This window comes from Chaetodon trifascialis, chromosome 11 (genome assembly GCF_039877785.1).
Source record: "Chaetodon trifascialis isolate fChaTrf1 chromosome 11, fChaTrf1.hap1, whole genome shotgun sequence".
NCBI classification, from domain to species: domain Eukaryota; kingdom Metazoa; phylum Chordata; class Actinopteri; order Chaetodontiformes; family Chaetodontidae; genus Chaetodon; species Chaetodon trifascialis.
The window spans coordinates 15,767,501-15,791,436 of record NC_092066.1 but is presented as its reverse complement, the minus strand read 5'-3'; the positions used below and the strand labels follow the sequence as shown (position 1 = coordinate 15,791,436).

Genomic DNA, 23,936 nt, shown 5'->3' with positions numbered 1-23,936 from the left:
ATGCTGCCATAGGAATAAAAACTTGAAGGTTAACATAAGGGAAGTGAGCAGAAAGCGGGGTGGGGCAGTGTTGCGAGCTGCAACAATAGGAGCTGAAGATAAAGAAGATAAGAGAAGGCATGAGAAGAAAGAGCACCTAATAGAGAGGGAGTGAGTAAAAATCTTTACACATGTGCCGGAGAGAGGGAACGAGGAGCGATGGAGACGTTGAGTATCGGCTGCCTGGATGGGGGGTTGAGGGACAGTGCAACAACAAAGCACAGCACCATCGGCGTGCAGTAAGAGAACAATAAGAGAGGTGATGTTCAGATTAAGAGCCGATGAGGAGTCAGTCAACACTGTGGCTGCAGGATGCGAGTAAGAGAGGAAAAGAGTAAACTAAACCACCATGCAGCAGTGAACCGGAGAAGGCCGGGAGTTCAATTAAACATAAAATAAGCTTAAAAACTGCATGGCATTTTCTTTCATAGTTTTTACCCACTGAGGCTCAAATCAGGAAGCTGGATTGTATCTCAGCGTGCAGAAACACCTCGGGCAGGTCGCCAGCTCATCACAAGGCGACACACATAGATAAACACACTCCAATTCCCACTTCAAACAGACAGTTTGGATACTCAGTCCACTTTAGACTGGGGAGAAACCAGAACACATGACCATGGCGTGAAAAACATCACGTTATCATGCAGTTTGCTTTAAGAGATTTTGCATATTTATGTGAGGGGAAACATGAATAGCTCACCTGCACCTGGCCAGTATGCACTTTAGCATTTTAATACTTAATGTATTTATAATTCATTTAAAGTTTATTTTTTTATATTTCTCTCTCTAATTCTCATTTGATTCTTATTTCTAATCGTTGCACTCTCGCTTTTTAAATAAAACCTAAAGTCAGTTGTCTGGTGGGCCGTGTCCTGTGTGAAAACACACTGTGAATCAGCCTGACTGTATAATCTCATTAAAGGTTTACAAAATGTGTGACAAAGCAGGCTGCTTCCTTTTTCCTGATATTGTCACTATTATGCCAAGTCTTCATTTATTGGTCTATTAGCCTCAAGCTCTATTGCTGCTTCCATTTCCCCCTCAGTCTAACTCCAGGCTATAAAGAGTGAGACAACATCTACTGCACTGAGTTGCACTGATTTGTGCCTCCTCTGATAATTAAAGCCGGTGCTCAGTGATTCTGCTGTCGTTTTGGTTTGCCAGGGCTGCTAAAGCTTGACGGCGCAGTGTGGAATTAAGAGAATGACCCCTGTCAGATACAGATGGGGTAATCACATCACACAAATGCTCCTGTATTCTCTGATATAATGTATTTAAAGCCGTAACAGCCTGCAGTTCACAAAAGTTCTCTTAAAAAACTGTTTGCTGAGCCACTACAGAGAAAAGAAGAAAGGAAGCAAAAATTATGGAGGGGTGAGGGTGTGAGCGTGTGAAGCAGAGAAATTGAGGGGAGTGCGGACGGGTAAAGCAACACAAAGGGGGGGGGGGGGACAGACGGAGCAAAGTGACAGAAGACGCATCCAAAGAGGAGATCAAACGAGGGGAAACTCTGGCAGGACAGACAGGATAAAAAAAGCATGATCACACACAAGAAGAGAAAGAGAAGAAAGTGAAAGGGTGGCTATGGATGGTGGAATAACCTTGAAACATAGTTGGACAAAAGAAACAATAAAAAAGTTATTTGTGGACGACGATGCATCGGTGTCAGGAGAGATAAGACACGGTTTGACTTCATGCGAGTGAATAACCTTGGACTAATGTTGACCTGAGACGTGAAGAGAGCTAATAAAGCGTGTGCAGCGTGGTATCGCCCAGTTTGTTTTATATGACAGGCCGCCGTTTATAGGATTAGAGGCCCGGCTGCTGGCTGGATGACAGGAGTAGAAACCGATAGACTCTGTGACAAGGAAGAGTCAGAGGGGATCATTCATACAGAGTCATACCATGTGTTCTTCCTTTTCCTTCATTTATACTCCTCTCCTCCCATTTCCTTTCCTTTCATTTATACTCCTTTTCTTTCCTCTCCTCTTTCATTTCCTGCCCTCCACATTATTTTCCCACTGCTAATCAGAATGACTAGAAAAATGGAATCAGTAAATCATTAGTCACCCCTCCAGCATGACACAATGAAATGACACATCTATCCTCCTTTCTCCACCACCCCCTCTTACCCAACCTCGCACACACACACACACACACACACACACACACACACCCTGCTGTGGGTATCTGCTCTCATCATTACTCATGATAATGGTGATTCCATTTAATGTCAAGCTATTAAATAAAAAATAATTACTGGGAATGAAATCAATGGATTAAATTCACTCTCATTATTTCACAGCAAAATTAAGCCACGTTCAGCGAGCTGAAAAACAAAACACGTTCACTGCCTGGGTGCTAATAAACTATAAGTATAATAAAGGCTGATTGTGGATAATTAATTAAGAGTCAAAACGGCATGACAAAAAAACAAACTCTGACAAAAAGTCTGGGTGATGTAATGAGTAAGATTTCTTCTCTTTCTCTCTCTCCATCTTGGTCGTGTCTGGCACCGGCTCAGCATTCTCTGACCACAGCGTAAAAAGATTTTCTCAGCTCTGGCTAATTATTAGGAAGGGGAAATGATTAGCTGAAGAGTTATGACTAATAAATCTGTCTATGTTTCATTAACACCCTGTTTGGAAAAATTTCATTTAGCTCCCGCTCATTAAAGAGAGTGGTAATGAAAGGAGAGGAGAGGAGAGGAGAGGAGAGGAGAGGAGAGGAGAGGAAAGGAAAGGAAAGGAAAGGAAAGGAAAGGAAAGGAAAGGAAAGGAAAGGAAAGGAAAGGAAAGGAAAGGAAAGGAAAGGAAAGGAGAGTAGAGGCGAGGAAAGGAAAGGAGTTGGGGAGAAGCAGGGAGGTCGAGCTGGGCAGCGGTAATTGGTGTAATGTGGCAGAATTTTTAACAACCCGGTGAAAAGGTCAAATGAGAGAGGATGGTAAGAGAGAGAGAAGAAGAAGAAGAAGCATGTCATCTGTATCATTAAGTGAAGTGTATCTTTATATTTGCTAACAGATCAGCGTGAAACTAATTCCCCTAATGATGCTTCTACACCGACACGACTTGATTAGGTCATGATCGTAACATGTCTGTGCGTGTGTGTGTGTGCGGAGCTGACAAATCTATTCAAGAGCACAATAAACTTTAAAACCGCAACCAAAAACAGCTTTGAATTTGTCTGATGTTTATAGGACATTTGATCAATCCCACCGCAACATCTGCTCATTTGCATAGAGCGTGTGTGAAATAGTTTTGCACCTGCGGCAGCTAGCTGCTGTTACTGCACTGTTTGCAAGCTACTTTCGAGGCACTCTGCAGACAAAGCTGTCTTCAGCTACACCCTACAGCTTAGCTGCATTAATCGAAAGCACCAGCATCCAAGCAACACATGCAAATCTGTCTAATGACATTACACACGCATCATCATCATTTTCACATCTATACACACACACACCTCCCCGTACTGTTTTGTTTCATATTGGTACACACAGAATCTCGTGGCTGCCAAGTCATTATTAGTGCTATTATCAAGCAAACAGACCGACACCACCCACAGCGAAGGGAATGCATTGGCTGATTTCTACCTCCAAATTCACCATAAGTACCATTTGGCAAACATGGGTCTATTATTGGTGCCTTTGTTCTTGATTTTATTCTATTTCCTGTTTCCTTTTATGTTGTGGTTCAAGACCGAGCATTTTCTCTACTTTCCCACATCCAAACTAAAAAACATTCACTGACTTTTCTTACTTTTAGCCTGTGGTGTCTTTAATTTCAATTTCTCACAACTCCTTCGAAATCCAAACGCGTAAGAGCGCGCGCGAGCACACTCACACACACACACACACACACACACACACACACACACACACACACACACACACACACACACACACACACACACACAAACACTTTTGAGCTGCATTACACTCAATTAGTGTTCTTCGGTTTCTCACAAGCCCCTTTCTCTCGCTACCTCTTAACTTGCTCGCTCCTCTCTCAACAGCATGTTTTCATCAGCACATGCTCGCCCTTTTTTCTCCCATCCTTCCTCTGCTCTTTTGTGTCATTAAGTTTTTAAGAATAACCCTGGGCTGCACAACAGATGCTGCGGAGGTAAAAGAGCTTACTCGCACAAGCGTGCACATCAACAGGACATGCTATTGTGTTAAATAGGCAGAGCTGTTACCGCTCTCTATTAGTGAGACCGAGAAGTCTTTCTATTAGAATCAGCCACATTATAATGACATCTCACTTTCCTTGCCTGGCTCTCTCGGCCTTTCACTCTTTATTATTCAAAACTCTCCTTAGAAAAGCTTGTTTTTCCTCCTTGCAATAACAGCCTGTGGAAGGTTTTCTTTTCTTTTTGTTGTGGATGAAAACTGAACCACCCTGCAAGATAGTGATCAATAGCTTTCTGTTTGATCTTACCTCTGCGCAGAAAATAACAATAAGTCTGGCTTTAGTTACAACTTATTTTGCACTAAATATCCAATTGATCACTTCTTATTATTTTAAAATTTGCAGACATTTCCTTGAACAGATTGCGGCTCTTGACTCCCTGCGGAATATCTCCAGCTCCAACAACAGATGTACTCCATAAAGACACACTTTGAGACACATAGCAGATGAGACCACTTAAAAAAAAAACAACAAAAAACAGGCGTCACATCGATGGAACAACTTCACGCTGCCTTCTCACCAAAACTCCCACATTAAAAACACGAAAACCGAAAAACACACGGGAATCTGGCACATAACCAAAGCCTGCGGCGACTCAGAAAAGAAGATGGTCGTAAGGCTGGAGAATCATTAAACAGCAGACAAAACAAAGGAACACACACACATGCACGCACAGATGCTGCGAGGCAGAGGCAGCAACATGTTTAACAAGGAGCGAGAGAAAGTGAGGACTGAAGGGGAGAGCGCTTTTTGAGCGAAAGGCCATCTGCTGAATCCGTGGCGATGCCAGTCGCTTGCTAGCTTCCCATCGCTCGCACCTGCCAGCCTGCCAAAGCACCCCCAGGAGGACAAAAGCACCAACTTCACACGCAGACACACACTCACATGCGTATACTCGCAGAGCAATAATGGCACGCACGCAGCAATAACTGGTGTGATTTGTCAGCGTCGTGCTGCGTCTGAGGAGCTTTCGACGTTTTTTTCATGTTTTCCCTCCTGCGGTAACAATAGCATAACAGCACTTTATTAAACGAGAACAGGACAGAACAGAATGGCCTGCAAATCAGCCCGTTTATGAGCCATAGCTGTTGAGTAGCCTGCCAGCAAAGGCTGCAGGGAGTGTGTTTGTGCCTGTGTGTGTGTGAGTGTGAGTGAGAAAGACAGAGAGACTATATGAGCATAGTTATTTTATAGTTCAGACTGTTCAGGATTGTGGATTCAATAGGCAAACTAGGTGTAAAACAAGAACAAAAAAAAGCTCTTTAGCGCGTCTCTCCAGTCTAGTGATTACTGTGGAAATGATTTAAACAGCTGGCATTTAGGGAGAAAAGGAGCCTTATAAATGTCTGGTGGGAAATCATTTCAACCCTGGCTGACTCTCAGTGTCAATTTCAATTCCAATTTAATCATTGTCCACATTGAACGGGTCTCAGCAAATACATCAGATTCTCGATACATTACGGGGGGGGGTTCATCCAAATGTAAATTTCAAGAACGGAACAGGAAATGAAAGCTGAAGAGCCAAAGACGGGGCAAAATGAAGAGAAAAGCAGAAGCGGAGAGAGTGCTGAATGGAGTGAAAAGAGAGCAGGGATAGAAAGAGGAATGGACTGATTGAAGGATAAGGCGGAAGGTTTGATAGATGAAAGAGAGGGAGGTATGTGCATCAAGAGAGGAGAGGGATCAATCCTTATTTTTAGATTTCTCCCACTTCTTCCAAAACCTGAAGTATGACACTTCTATTGCACCTAACAGTGCAATCGCCCACCCATCATCTCTCCTACCCGTCCTCCTCCTCCACGCTCAAACACTCTAGTAATCTACCTTTTCATCTTCTGCTCCTTGCACCTCTCCCTTCTTCCCATTGTGCCGCTGGCTCTCGTCCTCCCTCCATCAATCCCCCTTTTCTCGCCATCTCTCTCAAGCCTCCTCCTCTTCTTCCTCTCTATCTTTCACACCGTCTCAAAATGTAGCTCTCCAGTGGCAACAAACATATTTCAGATGTACTTTCTCCCCCTTCCTTTCTGCAGTCTGTCATTCCTACTCCCTATCTGTAATACACGCTCATTTAATCCTCCACTTGTGTCTCTCCTTAACTTCGCTTCTGTCCATCTTTCTCCCCCCTGAGCTCTCTCTCCCTCACTCTTGTCTCTCTAGTGATGCAGCTTTGATCCTCGCCTCCTTCCCCGGTTACAAACACGGTACGCGCTCCACCTATGCACGCGCATTTTGACAGATGATGTTTAACAGAAAGCAGTAATCAACCCCACTTCCTCCCAAGCGTCCCCACCTCTAAATGGAGGAAAGATAGGTGAGGCAGAGTGAGAGAAAGAGGAACACAGAGAGACCTGAAATTGATGTGAGTGCATCGACCCTTCAGTAAAACCTATTTAACACCTCCCCAGCTTGTAAAACCTGATTAGTCGAGTGTGTGTTTGTGTCATCATGTGTGCTCATGGCACACTAACAGGTTGTTTTGTTTTTTACAGACACAACCTCATAATTCCCCCTGATTAAAAAAATGATGTGTTCCCATTGCTGTGTGTGTGTGTGTGTGTGTGTGTGTGTGTGTGTGTGTGTGTGTGTGTGTGTGTGTGTGTGTGTGTGTGTGTGTGTGTGTGTGTGTGTGTGTGTGTGTGTGTGTGTGTGCGCGCACGCCATGCAGGACAGTCTCCACTGATTACATCGCTCCTAGTCAATAGTGAATAGAGCACTCAGCCTGATAAGCAATCACCTGAATCAATACTAATGTTTTTAGTGTGTGTACATCAGTGTGTGCATGTTTGCATGCGTGCGTGTGTAGTTCTTAACATGTGGCTAATCTAGTCGGAGCTCATCGAGGATAAACATTTAGTTACAGGCATGGTAAATCACAGCCTGTCATCCCCTTTTTCTCCTCTCCTCTCCTCTCCTCTCCTCTCCTCTCCTCTCCTCTCCTCTCCTCTCCTCTCCTCTCCTCTCCTCCGCCTTGTCCCTTTCTTCTTCATCCAAAGAGCCCACTCTTAACTCTGACTTTCATCTTCTTGCCTCTCACCAATCAGCATTCTTTTATTTTCCTTTCTCCCTCTCATCTCCTTCTCCTCTTTGGCCTTCTTTGAGACGGAGCATTAACGGCAACCTAACCTTCAAAGAGAGCGATCATAGAGAGTCCATGCTCCTCACATACAGAATCGCACAGCCTTTAGTTAGGCTTCGGCAGCAGTGTGTAAATGTCAAACATGGAGGCCTCGCTTGGCACACCCACATGTAATCCCTCAGAGAGAGGCACAGAGATATGAAGTGAGACCAAGAGCGAGATTCTGCTCAAGTATGCGTGTGTCAACCATTACACGTTCATGAATGCACACACTTATGATACACAGGCCTACAGTACACTAAACATGTGCAGATGACCTTCACGTCTCTTTTTTTAACCCCTACCTTCCGCTGACAACGAAGCAAGTCACCAGGAAGATGAGGAGAACGATTCCCCCAGCGATGGACACAGCCAGAATAGTGGACTGGTTAGGGTCCCCGATAGCAAAAACATCTATATAGGAGACAAAGGGAACACAATGGATTAATAAACAAAAGCATAAAAGAAGATGGAAAGATGCTGGGGATGTTTTGCACAGGAGGCAGGCGAGGGGAGAAGAGATGAAGGGAGGCTACTAGGAGTGAAAAAAAAGACAGCAAGGTGAGTGCGGCGGGGGAAAGAGGGACAGAGAATGAAATATGATAGCAATAGAAAAGGAGATAAAAGACAGAGGCTGAAGGAGAGGGGAAAAGAGAGCGGCAAACGAGTAAAAGAGAGCGAGGGGAGGTGGATGGAATAGTAAGTAAGGTCCTTGATGAAAAGCGCTCTCCCTGTCTGCATCGCCTATGAGGGTATGAGAGTGGATGTGAAAGCCATTCCCATTCGGCCACGCTGTCCAAATGGATATGTTAACATCGCACATAACAAGGCTGCTGCCGAGAACTTTCTGCAAAGATGCATCGATTTTTACGCCACACCAATCGAGCCATTACTCAAAACAAATACCCCATTTATCTGGCTTAGCTAAGCATGAGCGGACACGTGTGTCTGTGTGTACGTATATATGAGTGTGTGTGTGTGTGTGTGTGTGTGTGTGTTGAAGAGGCAAATTAATGCTCCCAGGCAGGCGCAGATAAGCATTGATCTCCTCTTTACTGCCGCACACATACACACCTTTCTTTGGCAATTGATAGAATTGATCTGATTAGATAACCTTGATATGATTGCGACAGGGTCGGCTGGATCTGACAGATCCTGTATCTCACGGTGCTGAACTTGAAAGTGAACCTGCTGTTTGAGGGCTCAGTAGCAGCTCAGTTTACCAGCTACCTGGATCGTGAGCTCCAGGCGGTGTCACAATCTTTTTTACACTCACATAACTCGTTGCAGGACAGAAATAGAAAATGCTGCTTTGAATTCCTTTTATTGATTATTGAATGATAAGTAGGCTAATGTGGGCCTGTTGTATGCTAGAAAGGCAATCCATAGCACAGTGCCATACATTAACTGATTTATCCCCCTCTGCCTGCCCATCTGGGAATCAATGTTCACTTTGAAGAGCACATTATGGGGCCTCTACAGCAGAAAATCCTAGAGCACATAATGAAGCGATAATGAAAGTGGATGACAGCAAACAAAGGAGGAAACAGTGGACGAGTGACAGGGAGCTTGAAAACATCATGTGGGAGATGCAGCGCTGTGAGCACCGAGCTGTTTGTGAGGTCTGGCCCCTCTGGCCTGGATCGAACCTGGCATAGATTTCTCCTTTGTGTTTCATCCTCTTACATCTCAAAATTGAAGTAATGTAAGTGGTCAGTCTCCTTGAAGCAGAACAAGAAAACAAATCCCGCTTTACGGAGATCACTGGTAGAGAGAATCAAACCAGTCTGAAAATCCCACAGGTGTTAAGATGTCCAGTTGCTGGATGGCTACAGAATATCAGAAGACGCTCTGTGTTTTCATTCCCTGTCTGTTGAATTCATGCTTGTTATCATGAGCTTCTTCTTCCTTTAGATTTTGCTTTTTCGCCTTTTTACCTGATACGCACTCAAGGATATTGTCTGCGTCAGATATGTACAGTAGATGACAACCTGTGAGGCTGCTGAGCTTTTTCTGTCTGACACGGAGCTGAAGAAGCCATTCAGATGAAAAGTGAGCTATTTTGCAACCATCCAGTGGATGGATTTAAACTGCAGGAGGGATGAATCAGACTCTTACTGTACTGTATAATACATCAGTACTCTTTGCTCTGCAGTTAATCTTTGTCCTTTTTGTTCACCTGCACCCTTCACCTCTAATTTGGATTTGTGAAATCCAAATATGAAAACCACAGGGACATTTTAAACAGAGCAATATAGCTGAAGAAATGGCAAATAAAGGAAAACTAAGATTAGTAAAAACATCTTTATTATTCATCCCTTTACCTTCGTGGCTGGTTTCCAATTCAATCTCTCCACCGTAGCTCCCGTAGCCCCCGTCGGTTCGAGCCCTGACCCTGAACACATAGGTGGTCCCCGGCTTTAGCCCGTCCACTGTCATCATGTTGGAGCGAGTCTTCAGGACTGTGTAGTTCTGCTCCCGCTGATTCTGAAGTAGAGGAAAGAGCAAAAGGAGAGGACTGAATACGGAGTTCAGAGGATAACATGAACTGTCAGAGAAACAAAGTGACTGTGGATAAAAAAAAAGGCTAAAATTATACTCTGAAGGGTTATATAAAGAGCAATGGACTGTGGTATTGAGAGAGACAGAAAAAAAAGTCTGAAAATAATAGAAAACTCAAATGATTAAATTTAAATGTCTCCAGGGGCCACATACACCTCAGTGAGTTTTCATTTGTTCATCACTGGACCATTTGGTCACATTTATACATGAGTGTCTGTCAACTCCCAAATCTTATCCTCTTTACACTTCAGGGCAAAATGTGGTTACTCAAGTCCTGCTCCACATCGCTCCTCCAAGGTGTGTGTGTGTGTGTGCACTTACAAATATATGTGTGGGAGGATGAATAAAAAATAAGTGTGTCTGTCAGTAAGCTGATTCCCTGCAGAGAGGCTGATACTCCACCTAATGGAAGACACTCTACAACACGGATTAACACTATTTTACTGCTAATGCCTGCCAACACACACACACACGCACACACAGAGGCTTAATTTCATCACCTTGCCCATGTTTTACGAGGTTTGTTCGACAGATGTGTGGTTAATTGGCTTGGTGTGAGCAGTAGGGGAGACGTGAGGGATATGGCGATGGAGATAGAGATAGATTGGAAGAGAGAGAGAGAGAGAGAGAGAGAGAGAGAGAGAGAGAGATGTTTGTGATGAAAAAGTCATTACAGACGTTACCCTAAGGCTAAACTCATGTCCTATAAGCCTAGGCAACATGGAGATGAAGAGAACAAGAGGAGAGGAAGGAAACATGTTGCCTGAAACATGTTAAAAGGCTGCTCCAAACATTTAACACTGGACAGAAAAGAGCAGTGTTGGAAATATGCTTATGCACTTTTCTTACTCAGAGTTATTGCTGTATGCTTAAAATGAAGTTACAGCCATTAGCGGGTTAGCTTAGCATAGCACAGAGACAAAAATCAGGGGGAATCAGCGAGGATGACTATGTCTAAATGTAATGAAATCTGTCTACCAGCACCTCTAAAGCTCACCAATTAACATTTTATACATTCTTTGTTAATCTATGAAGAAACCAAAGTGCAAAAACAACAATCTGCTGTTTTACGGGGGGTTATGTGCCGAACTATTTCTTGGCTGGGACCAGCAACTTCCTGGAGTCCCCGCTGGTTGCCTGGCAACTGGTTTCAATCAAGAATTAATCTGGAAAATAACACCTCGTATTGCAGATTGACGTTTTCACATTCTGGTTTTTGTACAGATTAAAGAAACTGGATTTAATATATTCATTTGTGATCTTCAGAGATGCAGGCAGGTAGATTTTTTTATCTTTGGACGCAGCCGGGCCACCTGTTTCCCCTTTGTTCCCAGTGTTTGTGCGAAGGTAAGGTCTTATCTGACTCTGTAATAAAGGCCTTCTGTAAAAAAAAATGACTTAAATAAACTGATGCATCCCTTTAAAACTGAGTTTGTGTGTGATCGCGTGCATGCGTGCGTGCGTGCATCTCTCTCACCTTCTCATAATAGATGACCTCATACTCCACTATCGCTCCGTTGGGTCTCTCTGGACCCTGCCAGGCCAAAGTCACACTGTCCTTGCTCCGCCTCTCCTTCAACACTACGCTCACTGCAGCAAACAAAGAAGAAGAAGAAGCGAAAGCATGAGCAATAAAGAGAGAGTAAAGTTCAACGAGATGTAAAAAAAAAAAGGCGTGAAAAGAGGCTGCGGGGGCGAGGAGAGAGATTTCAGATGGATACCTACTGTGCTATAATGAGAAGACCCATATTTGAATCATGTAATTTTGCTAATGAGAGAGCTTACAAGGTGTTTTTCTACATGTGTGATCACAGCATTCTGCGGTGTGTGTATGTGTGATGTGTGTGTGTGTGTGTGTGTGTGTGTGTGTGTGTGGTGTGATCTACTTGTGTTACTAATGTGCAAACCCCAAACGCTGCTACCCAGCTTTCCCACTTTAGGGCACATGTTTGTGTGGGTTGAAAGAGTGCATTTGCTTGTGCTTGTGTGTGTGTAAATGTGAGTGCGTGAAACATACTGTAGTAGCGAATAGCACATGTGACGTGTAGGGATCTTAATGAGGTTAACAACCTCCTACACCCCTTTCACCTTCCCCCTTATTACACACACATCCACAGTATGAGGCTGTTAGTCATCAGCACCCTGTCATATGCACTTCTTTTACACAAATTTCCCACAGTCCCACAGAGTGAAAGATGCACACATGATTATATACGTGGAGGCAGAGGTGCAGAGCTGTCATTTTGTGGTATCAGAGTGGTGCAGCACAGCAGTGATTTTACAGTTGTCATGCAAAAGCCTGATACTATTTGTGAGCACACTGCAATCAGGAGACAGTTTTTTCTTCCCCAGAGGATTTTGTTTTCTGATCAGCCTTTAAAAGTGGATATCAGTGAAATCCTGCAGAATCCCTTTTTTCTCAAGTGTTTACTGCAGTTTAAATCCTGCCACCCTGCCACACATAAACAGCATACTGTGAAAGAGCCAGCAATTACTGGTGTTTTCACATCCGTAGTTAAATTTGGATTTAGTATGCTCTCACCTGTCTGTGACGTAGTGACATTGATGACCACCGTTCCTCTGGGTGTGGGACTTAAGTCCGACACTCCATTCTGGCTCTCCACGGTGAAGCTGTAGTTGGAGTCCGGCTGCAGGTCGGTGACCAGCACCGTGGCTGAGGACAGACCAAACTGTCTGGGAACAAAATGGATGCTGCTACCGCATGGCATGCACTTCCTGCCATCACCGGAGCACTTCCTGCAGTGGAGGCTGTAGGTGATGTCACCTCGGCCTCCTGTGTCTCTGGGTGGAGACCACTCCAAGGTGACGCAGGTCTCATTCACCGTGGAGATGGGGTTCTCTGGAGCAGATGGAGGACCTGAGGGAAGACAGAGGCAAAAATGTGTGTCTGTTATCCTTCCACATGCTGTCTTTTCTCACCAAAAGCATTGTGTGTATCCTTTAGGCCTGATGAAAATGTTTAAAAGAGTACCTTTAATTAAAAAAAAAAACATTCATTTGAAAGATATGGCACACTGTAACCCATGAGCTACATGGTACAAGTCACAATCCTGTGTCCAATCCCATGTCCACTGCTGAGCCAACACACCACCTTTTATCAGAGCGAGCTAAAATACTGACTGATGAATATTGTTTTTTTCCCGTGTTCATTCGAAATGTGCATTATGTTCATATTCATTCCCAAACTTACTGCAGTTTCTATTACAAACAGAATTCACATTGATTAAATTAAAAATGAATGAACTGACTCCGGCCAGAAGGTGGACACTTAGCTTGATTAATGAATAGCTATGGAACGGACAGTAATTAAAAGAGCTTGGCTCATTGTAAATGTGACGGTATGAGAATATATTACACTTCCGAAGTCTGAATCCATCTTTAATGAGGATTCACATGATGTTAAATAGTTGACGCTCGACCGCAGGGAGGTTTTTACCATGTGAAGTTGATAGATATGGCAGTCTCTGTTCACTAATGTGTGTGTGTGCGTGTGTGCATGGATCAAAGAGATATGATGATAATAATAGAATAATAATCTTTGTTGATAGAGCATTTTTCTTAGCCCAAGTTACAAAGTGCTTCACACAAAGCAACAATAAGCCATGTATAAAGGCACGGAGAGAAGCCAGGCATAACAGAACTAAACAGCAGCTTAGGGGCATGAAAATAAATATTTCCTATTGTAAATTTAGGCATTATAACAAATTAGAGTTTAAATTCAATTACATTTGGTTTGGGGCCATGTTTTTGTTGGACAGTGGATACCTAACTTGGATGGCGCTCATACACCCTCACTTTGCACTGACGCGGTGTAAGATGCTCCTTCCATGGTGTGGAGAGCCAGCATGCATTAGCTGTTGGCTTCGTTGTTTTTTTTTCTTGTTGGTTTTTTGTCTTGTTTCTGTCTGATTCTTAATGAAGCCTGTTGCATTTTAAAGCTGCTGTTCTTGTGGAATCAGCACTTCCTGCTTCTGCTTTACGTTAAATCTTCAAACCAATAGAAGTCTTTAAGTGGGTGTAGAGTCCGGTTTGAGTAACAGACACATGAGTTTGAAGGCATGTTACACACCAAAACTTTACTCAGCAGTTTATAATACAGAGAAAAGATGTGTAAAACTCTTGAAAGTTACCACTATGGCAAACATTTTGTCTTTAACTGGGACGATTGAGAGATAAAATGTAGCAAAATGGTCTTGGCATTACAAAGTAATCTAGCAGGAATGTGCCCTGTGATGGATTTAAGTGGCTTCCACAGCATCTTGCCAGATGATGTTTTCACAGCATTGACCACCTTGCTGTGTCAGTGTAGTGGTCCCAATCAAATGAATGAGGGGTCAGGATGGACAGCAGTTTGAGCAAACCACAGGCCTCCACCAAGGAGAGCCTTTACCATGCCATTGCTGTTGTTTTGGAACCACTCTTATCGAAACCACTGATAATGATTGCTCACAGCTCAGTGCGGGGCAAGTATCTCAACCGTATGGAAATCTGGCAGTAGATGGACATTTGGCCTGACATCTCATCAGGTCCCGGCTGAGCAGTGAGCCCCAGGGGGCCGCCAGCAGAGCCCGGGACTTTCCTGATTAGCCCTCCCAGTTGCAAGCCTTTCTGATGAGCAGGAGGAATGGGGGGAAGATGGGCGGGGTGATGGAGGCCATGCTGGGGATAATTGAGGCTGTCGGTCATAAATCTCTTGAAAGGGTGTGCTGACTGATCCTGCTAATTCTGTCTTTTTCTTTTCTCCGTCTCCCCCTTCACTAGGCCACACTGAACTGTCCGTCATCATCATTTCTACTAATCGGCCTTTTATGACATTTAGATTATATGCCTCTGATAGTCCACTATTTCCCCCGCTGTTCTCTTCTTTGCCCGTGTCTTGAGTGTCATTCTCCATGTCTCTTAATTTTGAATTCTTTCACCTTGTCTCCTTATTTTCTCATTGTCGCCCTCTCCATCCTCTCCAGTGCTCTTCACCGGCATGTGTGTGCCCATACATATTTGAACGAACCGTTACTCATTTCCCGCTGATAACACCAACCGTTACACATCTCACCTGCTACAACGATTAATGAGTGTAATCTACCATAACCCGATAATGGTTTTCGGTGTGTGTGTGTGTGTGTGTGTGTGTGTGTGTGTGTGTTCCACCATTTTGTAGTTCAGTCTCTCTCTCCCACCATGTCGCTGTCCTTTCCCACCCCCACATCCCTCCCTATCTCAGTCCATCTCTCTCTGCCCCCCTGTTTCGCTCAATCTTTCCTCCTCATTCTTTCTGTTCTCCCCTGTCTCTGTTCATGAGGATGTGGTCTGATTCCCCTCGTGTGTGTGTGTGTGTGTGTGTGTGTGTGTGTGTTGCAGGCAAAGAATAAGAAAAATAATCTAATTTCTGCCAAAGTATCACCTATATCAGTGTTCATCTGAGATACCTGTCGACTGTAACCACACAGCTGACAGACATAGTTGTGTGTGTGCTCTACTGTATGTATCTCAAGTGTTGTGTAAACCAGTAGCAGCTGAGGAGGAGGAAAATGTACGGGAGGATTATAGAAAATTCATACATTTAAAGCTGCCATGCAATGCAAATTCTTACCAGAATACATTATACACTAATTAAATCAATGTAACCCAATCATTGTTACTTGATGCTGACAAAAATGCAAATGGCCAAATGCAAATATTTCATTGCACAACATGAAGAATGCTTCCAATTGTACGGCTGTATTTGTAGCTAATAAGATGTATGTGTGTTGGAGTTTCTTCCACACTCACGTGTGCAGGCCATGGAGCGCGGGTCTGTCTCGGCCCGGTAGAAACCTTTCTCACAAACGCACTCGACGGCTTGTTCCTGCGGGGACGAGCTGTGAGGAGGACATTTGGTGCAGTAGGCATCTGTGGCTGAAGCTTTGTAGGTACCAGGTCTGCACGCTGCAGTGAGTGAGGAGACAGATAAAAAGGAGATTAGAAGCTGTGATAAGTCAACCACGCAATATGGATTTCAACAATTATTAGCTGATGTAACATGCTTTTAAAGAGACAAAACTCCAGCAATACTATAAAGTTAAATTTAAGCCACTGAATCAAGATCGCATTTAAATGGTCTCTTAATGTTGTGTAATGAAAACAAACATTGAATTCGTCTTTGTGGTGTTATAGTCCTGTTGGAGTTTTGACTCTTTAAGACTATTTCCCCTTTTCATTCACTGTATAAGTGTAGCGGTGCCAGAAATCCCAATTCTCCAGAAATGCTTTATAGGATACTTCCAGTTTATTACGTCTTGGATATTAGTTTTGTAGATCAATGCTGTCAGCTACCATAACATTACATTTGCCAGAGTAACTGCTGAGCTCTGGGAACACAGCAACATTGCTAAAACGTAGTCATGAGGCAACGAATATGTGCAGTCAGACAATTGGACAGGTTTTAAACAAACCTCCAGGGTAGCCAAACTTAATTCGAAGAAGGAAAACGGTGAAATCATTTCCCAAACTGCCCATTTTCAGATTTTGATCCAGTGTACCTGCTCCAGTTGTGCGGGCACACACTTTTCCTTTTGAAAACTTTTTCAGGTACATTCAGTTTTGCCTGAATAAAGTGGCTTGATTAATCCAGCTAAACTCTGCCTGTCTGATCGCCTGACTGCTGATGTTTCTTGCCCTGTCAAGCTCCCACAATAATATCATAACTGACAGAAATGAGGGCCAAATCTACAAGAATAAAACCAAGGTTGCGCAACAATAAATCAGATTTCTCCTTTCAGCCTGGGTGAAAACAGAGGGAGAACAGATACTCATAATGGTAGAAAATGTTCTAAAAACAGAAAACGACATGAGGACTTTCGCTACAACCGAGGTACCACAGATAGATACTGATATGTAGCGTGCAGCACCCACGGCAAAGAACACGAAAACAAAGTTTGATGTAATGCATTGTGACATTGGATCTACGTGAGATCCTTTTACATCAGGCTGAAGGCCTGTATAACCACAGGGCCGTACAGTACAATAACACAGTGCAACAGCAGATCAACTACCATCCCTGTTATATAAGCTTTAGATCTTCAGGCAACCGGGGGAACAAAAATACACAGTCGCAGTCACAGTGATAATCACAATAACATAATATGACTATTGCTACAGCTGTTACAGTGGCTGCATATTAGTCATTATGTGGAGTCATAAAACTGGGGAGGGAAAACCGGGCTACATCTCAACAGGAGCAGCCTGCTGAAATAGACTGGGGACTTGAATGATTTCCCTTTTGCATCCGAGGCAGTAAAATGGAATTCCTGGCTTTCCCTTTGGTAATCTGAATATAGATTACGCATGTATTTATTTATACATTCATAGGCCTGGTATTCCCATCCTTACATGCCTTTTCTGCCATGGTGGTAAACAGTATTACTGTTTGCAAAACCCCATGTAAAGAAAATGAGGGTGTCTCAAAAGCAATTCGATAGATGCCCTGTGTGTGTATGTGTGTGAATACGCCGGATCAATGATGCGACAGAATCCGCCAGGTGCTGATTGCATGTTCGTGTGCCAAGCGCTTGTGTGCGAGAAGGTGTTAAGTATGCGGCATGTGTGAGCGTGTGTGTGAGCTTGCTGATTGCTTGTGCTGGTGGTGAAGGTCACGAATTTAATCAAGCTACACGTCACTCGTCCCAGAAAGGCTGTAAATTATCACACACACACACATACACACACACACACACACACACACCGCACACACATACACGTTCACAGGTACACGCATATGTTCAATGCCGTGGTTAACCTGCAGATAGAGAAATGGAAAAGTGGCCTGAAAGTAGTGTGATTTCTCACTGTGGAGGTAAGTTCTTCCACCTGGACGCTGTGCTTGCTCACATACAGACAGTATTTTTAGGCAAATCATTCATCATAGGGGAGCAAAGTCCACTAGCACAATCCCCAAAAGACCTGAGAGAACACTGCAAAAGGAGTGTGTGTGTGTGTGTGTATGTGTGTGTGTGTGTGTGTGTGTGTGTGTGTGTGTGTGTGTAAGAAAGAAAGAAAGAAAGAAAGAAAGAAAGAAAGAAAGAAAGAAAATGGAGTGATACTCCCTTTGCTCTCTTTCCTCCTTCCTGTCAGCTTCCAAGGTAATGGGTGCCTATATGTGCTGTGCTAGTAACTGTGTGTGTGTGTGTGTGTGTGTGTGTGTGTGTGTGTGTGTGTGTGTGTGTGCGTGTGTGTGTGTGTGTGTGTGTGTGTGTGTGTTCCCGTTGGCTGGGCTGTGGGAGCAGGGTGGAAAAGCAGCTTTTCTCCGGGGACGTTTCATCCGGAGAGTCCTGGCTCCGGCCACTGGCCAGCCACACAGGCACAAAGGACCCCGGCGCTCGAGGACAGACAGGGCGCCCCATGCCAGGCCTGGCGTCCGAACAACTGCCTAATCAAAAACTTTCTGCAAGAATGGCGCCTTGGCTGCCTCGAGTGGAGCTTCCTTCTCCTGATCTGCCGTTTTCTGCTCTGCTTTTCCACCTCGTTCTCACTCCAGAGTCCCCCTTTTCCCTTCTCTCCCACTTTTCTTGCCTGTTGTTTCTCTCAAGCTACTCCCCGTGTCTGCCCCATGGGAAATGTGTTACTTGACTTGGTTCCCTGATGATTAATGATTTACCATAGATATGAAAAAGGGACAAGAAGGCTGAGGCAGTAAGACAGTGCTCACATAAACATCCACGCACACACAAAGCAGACACACAGGAGCGCAAAAGTTTAGTCACAAAAACTATGTTGTAGAACTATAAGCGAACTCCAAATTTGCTTCAAGGTAACGGTTGATAGTGCTGTTCAGTATATAGGGTGCGTGTGTGTGTTTGTGTGTGTGTGTTTCTTCTAAAGACAAAGAGTGGCCTCAGATCCAGTGTCTTATTAAATATTCATATGGTCACCAGAGAGACTTAGTGTATTTATGCCAATCGATAGCTCTTAGATATGATATAGTACTGCTACTCAAGACACACCCTCAGTAACCACGCACTGATTGAGAAGGGAACAACCCAGCTGTTTCCTCTGGGAAAACACTGCATGAGCTGATTGAGTTTGTCCTCTTCTATTTTCTATTTCCATTCCATTGTGCTGCTTTTAGGGGTGCAACTACTTGAATCAATTATAATAAGCCTGTTACGGTTATCTAAACAAGGATACGTCTCAAAAAAGCTGCACTAATCAATATATTTGTATCAACAATGGGTATCATCTAAGTGGTGTCACTCGGAGTGATGGACACGCAGAGAATTCTTCCCAGACTCCCCTCGCTCTGTCGAGCTTTTTAGCATCTCTTAACTCATTGTTTTGGTTCATGGTTTGTGGAAGTATGACAGCAGTTCTCACTGTTCTTATAATATTTACAAATCAAACAATCAGTCAATTAATGGAGAAAATAATGAAGCAGATTAATCCATAATGAAAATAATCATTAGTTGCAGTCCCATATGAAGTAGTTCAAAATGAGCTCCACATGAACCAACTACAAGAGTAAAATCCTGCAGTCATAGCAGCCATTTTTCAGTATTGAGTATTTTTACTTTTAATACTTTAAGTACACAAAATATACCGTATACATTCTATGTTCTTCTGTATGTTTAATTGCTACTGCAACAAAATAATTTCCTGAATTGGGATGAATAAAGAAGCAGTCTAAAGTCTAAGTACATTTCCCTGATTATACTCCGTTAGCTTCCTTTTACTTAAGTAACATCTTTAAGACAGGACTTTTACTTGTAAAAGAGTATTTTTACAGCATGGTATTGGTATTTTTTACTAAACTACAGCATCTAAATTCTTCCTCCACCACTGCATAAAACAAAGAGAAGCAGCAAATCCTCACCTCTCAGAAGCGAGGTAACGTGTAAATGTTCTCACTCGCATTCGTCTGCAAATTTGTTCCACATCATGAAATGAATGTGATCTATTAGAAGAAACTGACACAGAGGAGGAAGCCAAAACCAACTGCACTGGCAGAGGTGTAAAGTCTTGTTTTCACACACACACACACACAAACACACACACACACACACACACACACACACACACACACACACACACACACACACACACACACACACACACACACAGATATATGCACTTTTACACATGCAGCCATACTGTCGATTTAAGTTAAGCACCGTTGTGGAGTCATGTATAAGTCATGTGTCAGTATGGAGCTGAGTGACTGGCCCTTAAGGTAGAAACTAGCATACTGAACAAAAACACGCCATGCTTCAGTTAATTCTGTGACGTATGCTTCCATGAATGACACTTCAAATTTCCGGCATCTTCAGGCTTCAGCTGCACTTCTGTGTGAACAGTTACGTTGTGCTAAAATAAGACGCTGCTCGTGTGCCTGACAGAAGCTGCTGACTGAAGAGTTTGTTGAATGCATTCAGTTCCATTCAGACACACAGACAAACGCAAAACTCAACATCTCGTCGTCAAAGTCATTACATTCTAATTACATTGGACCAGGCGGCTGTGTACGTACGCAGAATCACATTAGCTGCACTTTTCTGAATCAAATACTTCCTCTGCCTGGCTGCGAGCCCTCTCCTCTCCTCCGCTTCCCTTTCAAATGTTCTTGCTGGTTTAACTGTTAATTGCTCTGTTCTCTTGCTTTCTGTCGCACTTGCTTCAAGTCAAACATTGGCTCCCCGCCGGCTTTACCATAAAGGGCAGAAAGAGGAGAAACCGTGTGTGTGTGTGGTGTTTGTGTGGATAGGTGGTGGTGGTGGTGGGGGGTTATAGTGAGTGTGTGTGTTTGCATGTGTGTGTTCTTTTGAGAGGGAAGTTGTGTAAAGCTTGCTGGCCCAGGGGAGATGAGCTCCATAATGGTCACCATGGCAACAGGCTTTCAAGCTGGAACCCCTCTAGTACCCCTCGAGTGCCACAGCTCCTGGAGCACAGAGCAGCCTGTCTGTCTGTGTGTGTGGGTGTGTGTGCGTGCGCGTGTGTGTGTTCGTCGGCTACCCAGGCGTTAGTTGAGGCCAGCTACTTAAAAATTGATACATCAAGCGTCAGTGGAGAAATCTGACAAGATTGAATCTGACGTCCTTTATGGCCACCGGGGTCGCATCTGTACGTGTGCGTTTGTGTGTTTGTGCTCATGCGTACGTACCCGTGAAACGTGCTTTCGCTCCAGTTGACATGTTTGCAAGCTAAACAAACTTTAAGTTGCAAAGTTGATAACTTTGCACCTTATACAGTATGTGAAAAAACAACCTTTAGGTGTGAACAAATCATCGTTTGCTTACAGGTCCTTCACAGTGTTACAAATGTTCATGTAAACATGTCATTTCAATCACTAGATGAACTGTACATTGCTGTGTGAGGAAAATAAGGCAAAGAGCATGTTTTAAATGCCAGAAGACCTGGATGCATGTGACTTTATGAACTGAGAGTGTGTCTGTGTAGTTAACAATTTCCCTCATTGATAAGTGGAAGTAAGACTGTATGTATGTGTGTGTTTTTGTGTGCTTAGATTAGACTAGATTAGAGAGCAGGGCAAAGTGCATTAGTGTGTGTGTGTGCATGTCTGCATGTGATGGTGGTGATGGGGGGTATGTGTGGAATAGAGACGTCAGCATCACAGTCCAGCCCCCTGTTGAAAACCTCTAATCCTTAATCGCAGTTCATAACAACCTTTAACACCATAATATTCACCATTACTACTAATCCTGTGAAACACACACACTCTGACACACGCGCAATTCCTGAGCTTGTCTGTCTGTCTGTCTTTAATTACCTCATATCGTTTGCTCTGTGTAAACAACTTTGCACTGCATTACAAAATATGATTGCCGTCAGTGGCATCCTCAACATTACTACCTATGTACAATAACATACAGGGATGCTAAAATCATCACATTTACAATATATTTAAAAAATGACATCATTTCCTCAACTGCTCTAGACTAACATGTCAGCGTGGATTACACATGGAGACATCATTATTTTCTCGGCAGTCAGAAAATAAGAGCTCTAAAGATAAATATGTAATCTAAATATATACTGGGTCAAATCTGGATGTATTATTTTTACAAAAACTTGATTAAAAAAAACATTGAATATTTTCAGAAAACAGTTATTCTGAACGACTACAAAATTATATAATCTTTAGTCTGTATGGGCATAAGAAAGGAACATGGTGGCCCATCAGAGACAGTAATCACTGGCCCAGTTTAATCCAACTAGCATGTAATGTCAAGTACAATAGAGTGCTTATTTAGGAGTGAAACATGTGAGTGTTAAAATCGGTAGACTTTTGATTTTGTTTGTCATGGGAAAAAAATCCATCTGACCACACAACACCTGCAGCTATCAGTGGATGCATTTCTTTTTAAATGCAGGCCTGTGTCAGAGCCTGTGGCATTCGTGGGCTTATATGGTTCGGTACTTTGTAATTTGGCTGCGAGAAAATTGTTCCACCTGTCATTTAATCAGAACAGCTATGCTTTGGTAATTATATTTGTGTGGTTGTGTGGTTGTGTGGTTGTGTGGTTGTGTGGTTGTGTGTGTGTGTGTGTGTGTGTGTGTGTGTGTGTGTGTTAGAGTTGGGCGTTATCCAAATTTTGATACTGTCAAACGTTCCCCACATTTTCCCGGGGTATACGGTATTACCGTGACTAATTAAAAATCACTTTGCAGGGCTCAGAGGGAGTCACCAAAATGTCGGCTTGCGCCTTGAGTGTTCAGAAACAGAAGAGCAAACATTACATAGGCCTAAGCATACTGAAAAATCAACAACAAAACATGTACAACATTAACAACTTTTATTTAAAAATATTTTAAATATCACACAAGTCAATTAAAAAATATATAATCCTAACGTAATACTGCCTGTAATTTTTAGAGCCTACCTCTAGGTAAAGTGACAGCCCAAACTTTTTTGTCCGTCAGGTGGCTATTGAAAATGAAATAAAAACAAACTAATCTATTGGAACCTATTCCAGGTTTTTCATCAGAAAAACCAGCATGTTGACTTTGTCCAGCTTGACGACTTTGCCCACGGTGCTGAAGACCCGCTCTGAGCTTGTAGCACAAACACACAGATATTTTCGGCCAACCCTCGACATGAGAGGAAAACGCCTGGCTCCATCACTTTTCCACTAGAGAAGGGGGTCGTCGTCTCTCTGAATAACAGGCTCGTGACAATACGCCGTTATCTCTGCACCTGCTCGCTCCTGTAGGGTGCCGACCGGACGTGCCACTGCATCGGCTTTTCTTATATCCTCTTCAGTACGAGCTCCCTGTACAGGGGGCAGCGTGACAAGCGCTCAGTTCAGACGATCAATGCTCACGCTAGGAAGCACCAATCCTAACTTGTAGCATACCAGAATGACGGGGAGAAACTCAGCTAAAAGTCTCTACCAAGCATACGCAGCACCCAAACGAAACATAATTCAAACCCCAAGAAATTATATGAGCATGTAACGAAAACATGAAAATAGCGCACGTCAGCGGTACTGCATCTGCTGATTTCACCACTTCATGCAAACCACAAAAGCCCACTATCATATGAAAGCAGAGTCTTATGATCAAGAAGATGTCTGCCTCCTCACTGTGCGATGAAAACTCAGCGAGCCAGCAGCCAAAGAGTAGCAGAAAAAAACTTTGCTAAATCATACAGTATGTCTTTGCTGTTTTGTGGTCAAAAGTTATATTCCAGCTCAAAAAAACGCTGCTAATGTCTCCTCCTCTGACTCTGTGTTTCCAGAGGGGAGGGAGCGCTCTTCATGCGATAACCTATCTCTGGGGTTACTTCCTTCCTTCCTTCCTCTCTCTTCTCTTGACTCTGACTGGTTGATTGAGGTGTTGATCATCAAAATAGACCAATGGGTCGCTGAGCTATTACCTACGCAGATAGTTTCACCGCTCCGTCTGATTTACACATGAACGAGCAGAGCGCTCACAGAGGACTTTGAGCAGCCCGAAGTGTTATTTTCCTGTTTTATTTGCATTTCGTCCTTTTATGAGCACTAAGAACAATAGCAAGCACAAAA

At 43.4% G+C, this 23,936-nt stretch overlaps 1 protein-coding gene across 3 annotated transcripts in view; it reads right to left on the bottom strand.

Moving 5' to 3' along the window:
* Window positions 1–23,936, bottom strand: part of epha4b (eph receptor A4b) — an 86,166-nt gene that overhangs the window by 24,775 nt on the left and 37,455 nt on the right. For all 3 annotated transcript variants that reach the window (XM_070974943.1, XM_070974945.1, XM_070974946.1), the window contains exons 6-10: window positions 15,694–15,849; window positions 12,446–12,781; window positions 11,381–11,493; window positions 9,666–9,828; window positions 7,647–7,755 (exon numbers count right to left, since the gene is read on the bottom strand). In XM_070974943.1, the coding sequence (XP_070831044.1) occupies window positions 7,647–7,755; window positions 9,666–9,828; window positions 11,381–11,493; window positions 12,446–12,781; window positions 15,694–15,849 (877 nt within the window). The remainder of the gene's footprint in view (window positions 1–7,646; window positions 7,756–9,665; window positions 9,829–11,380; window positions 11,494–12,445; window positions 12,782–15,693; window positions 15,850–23,936) is intronic.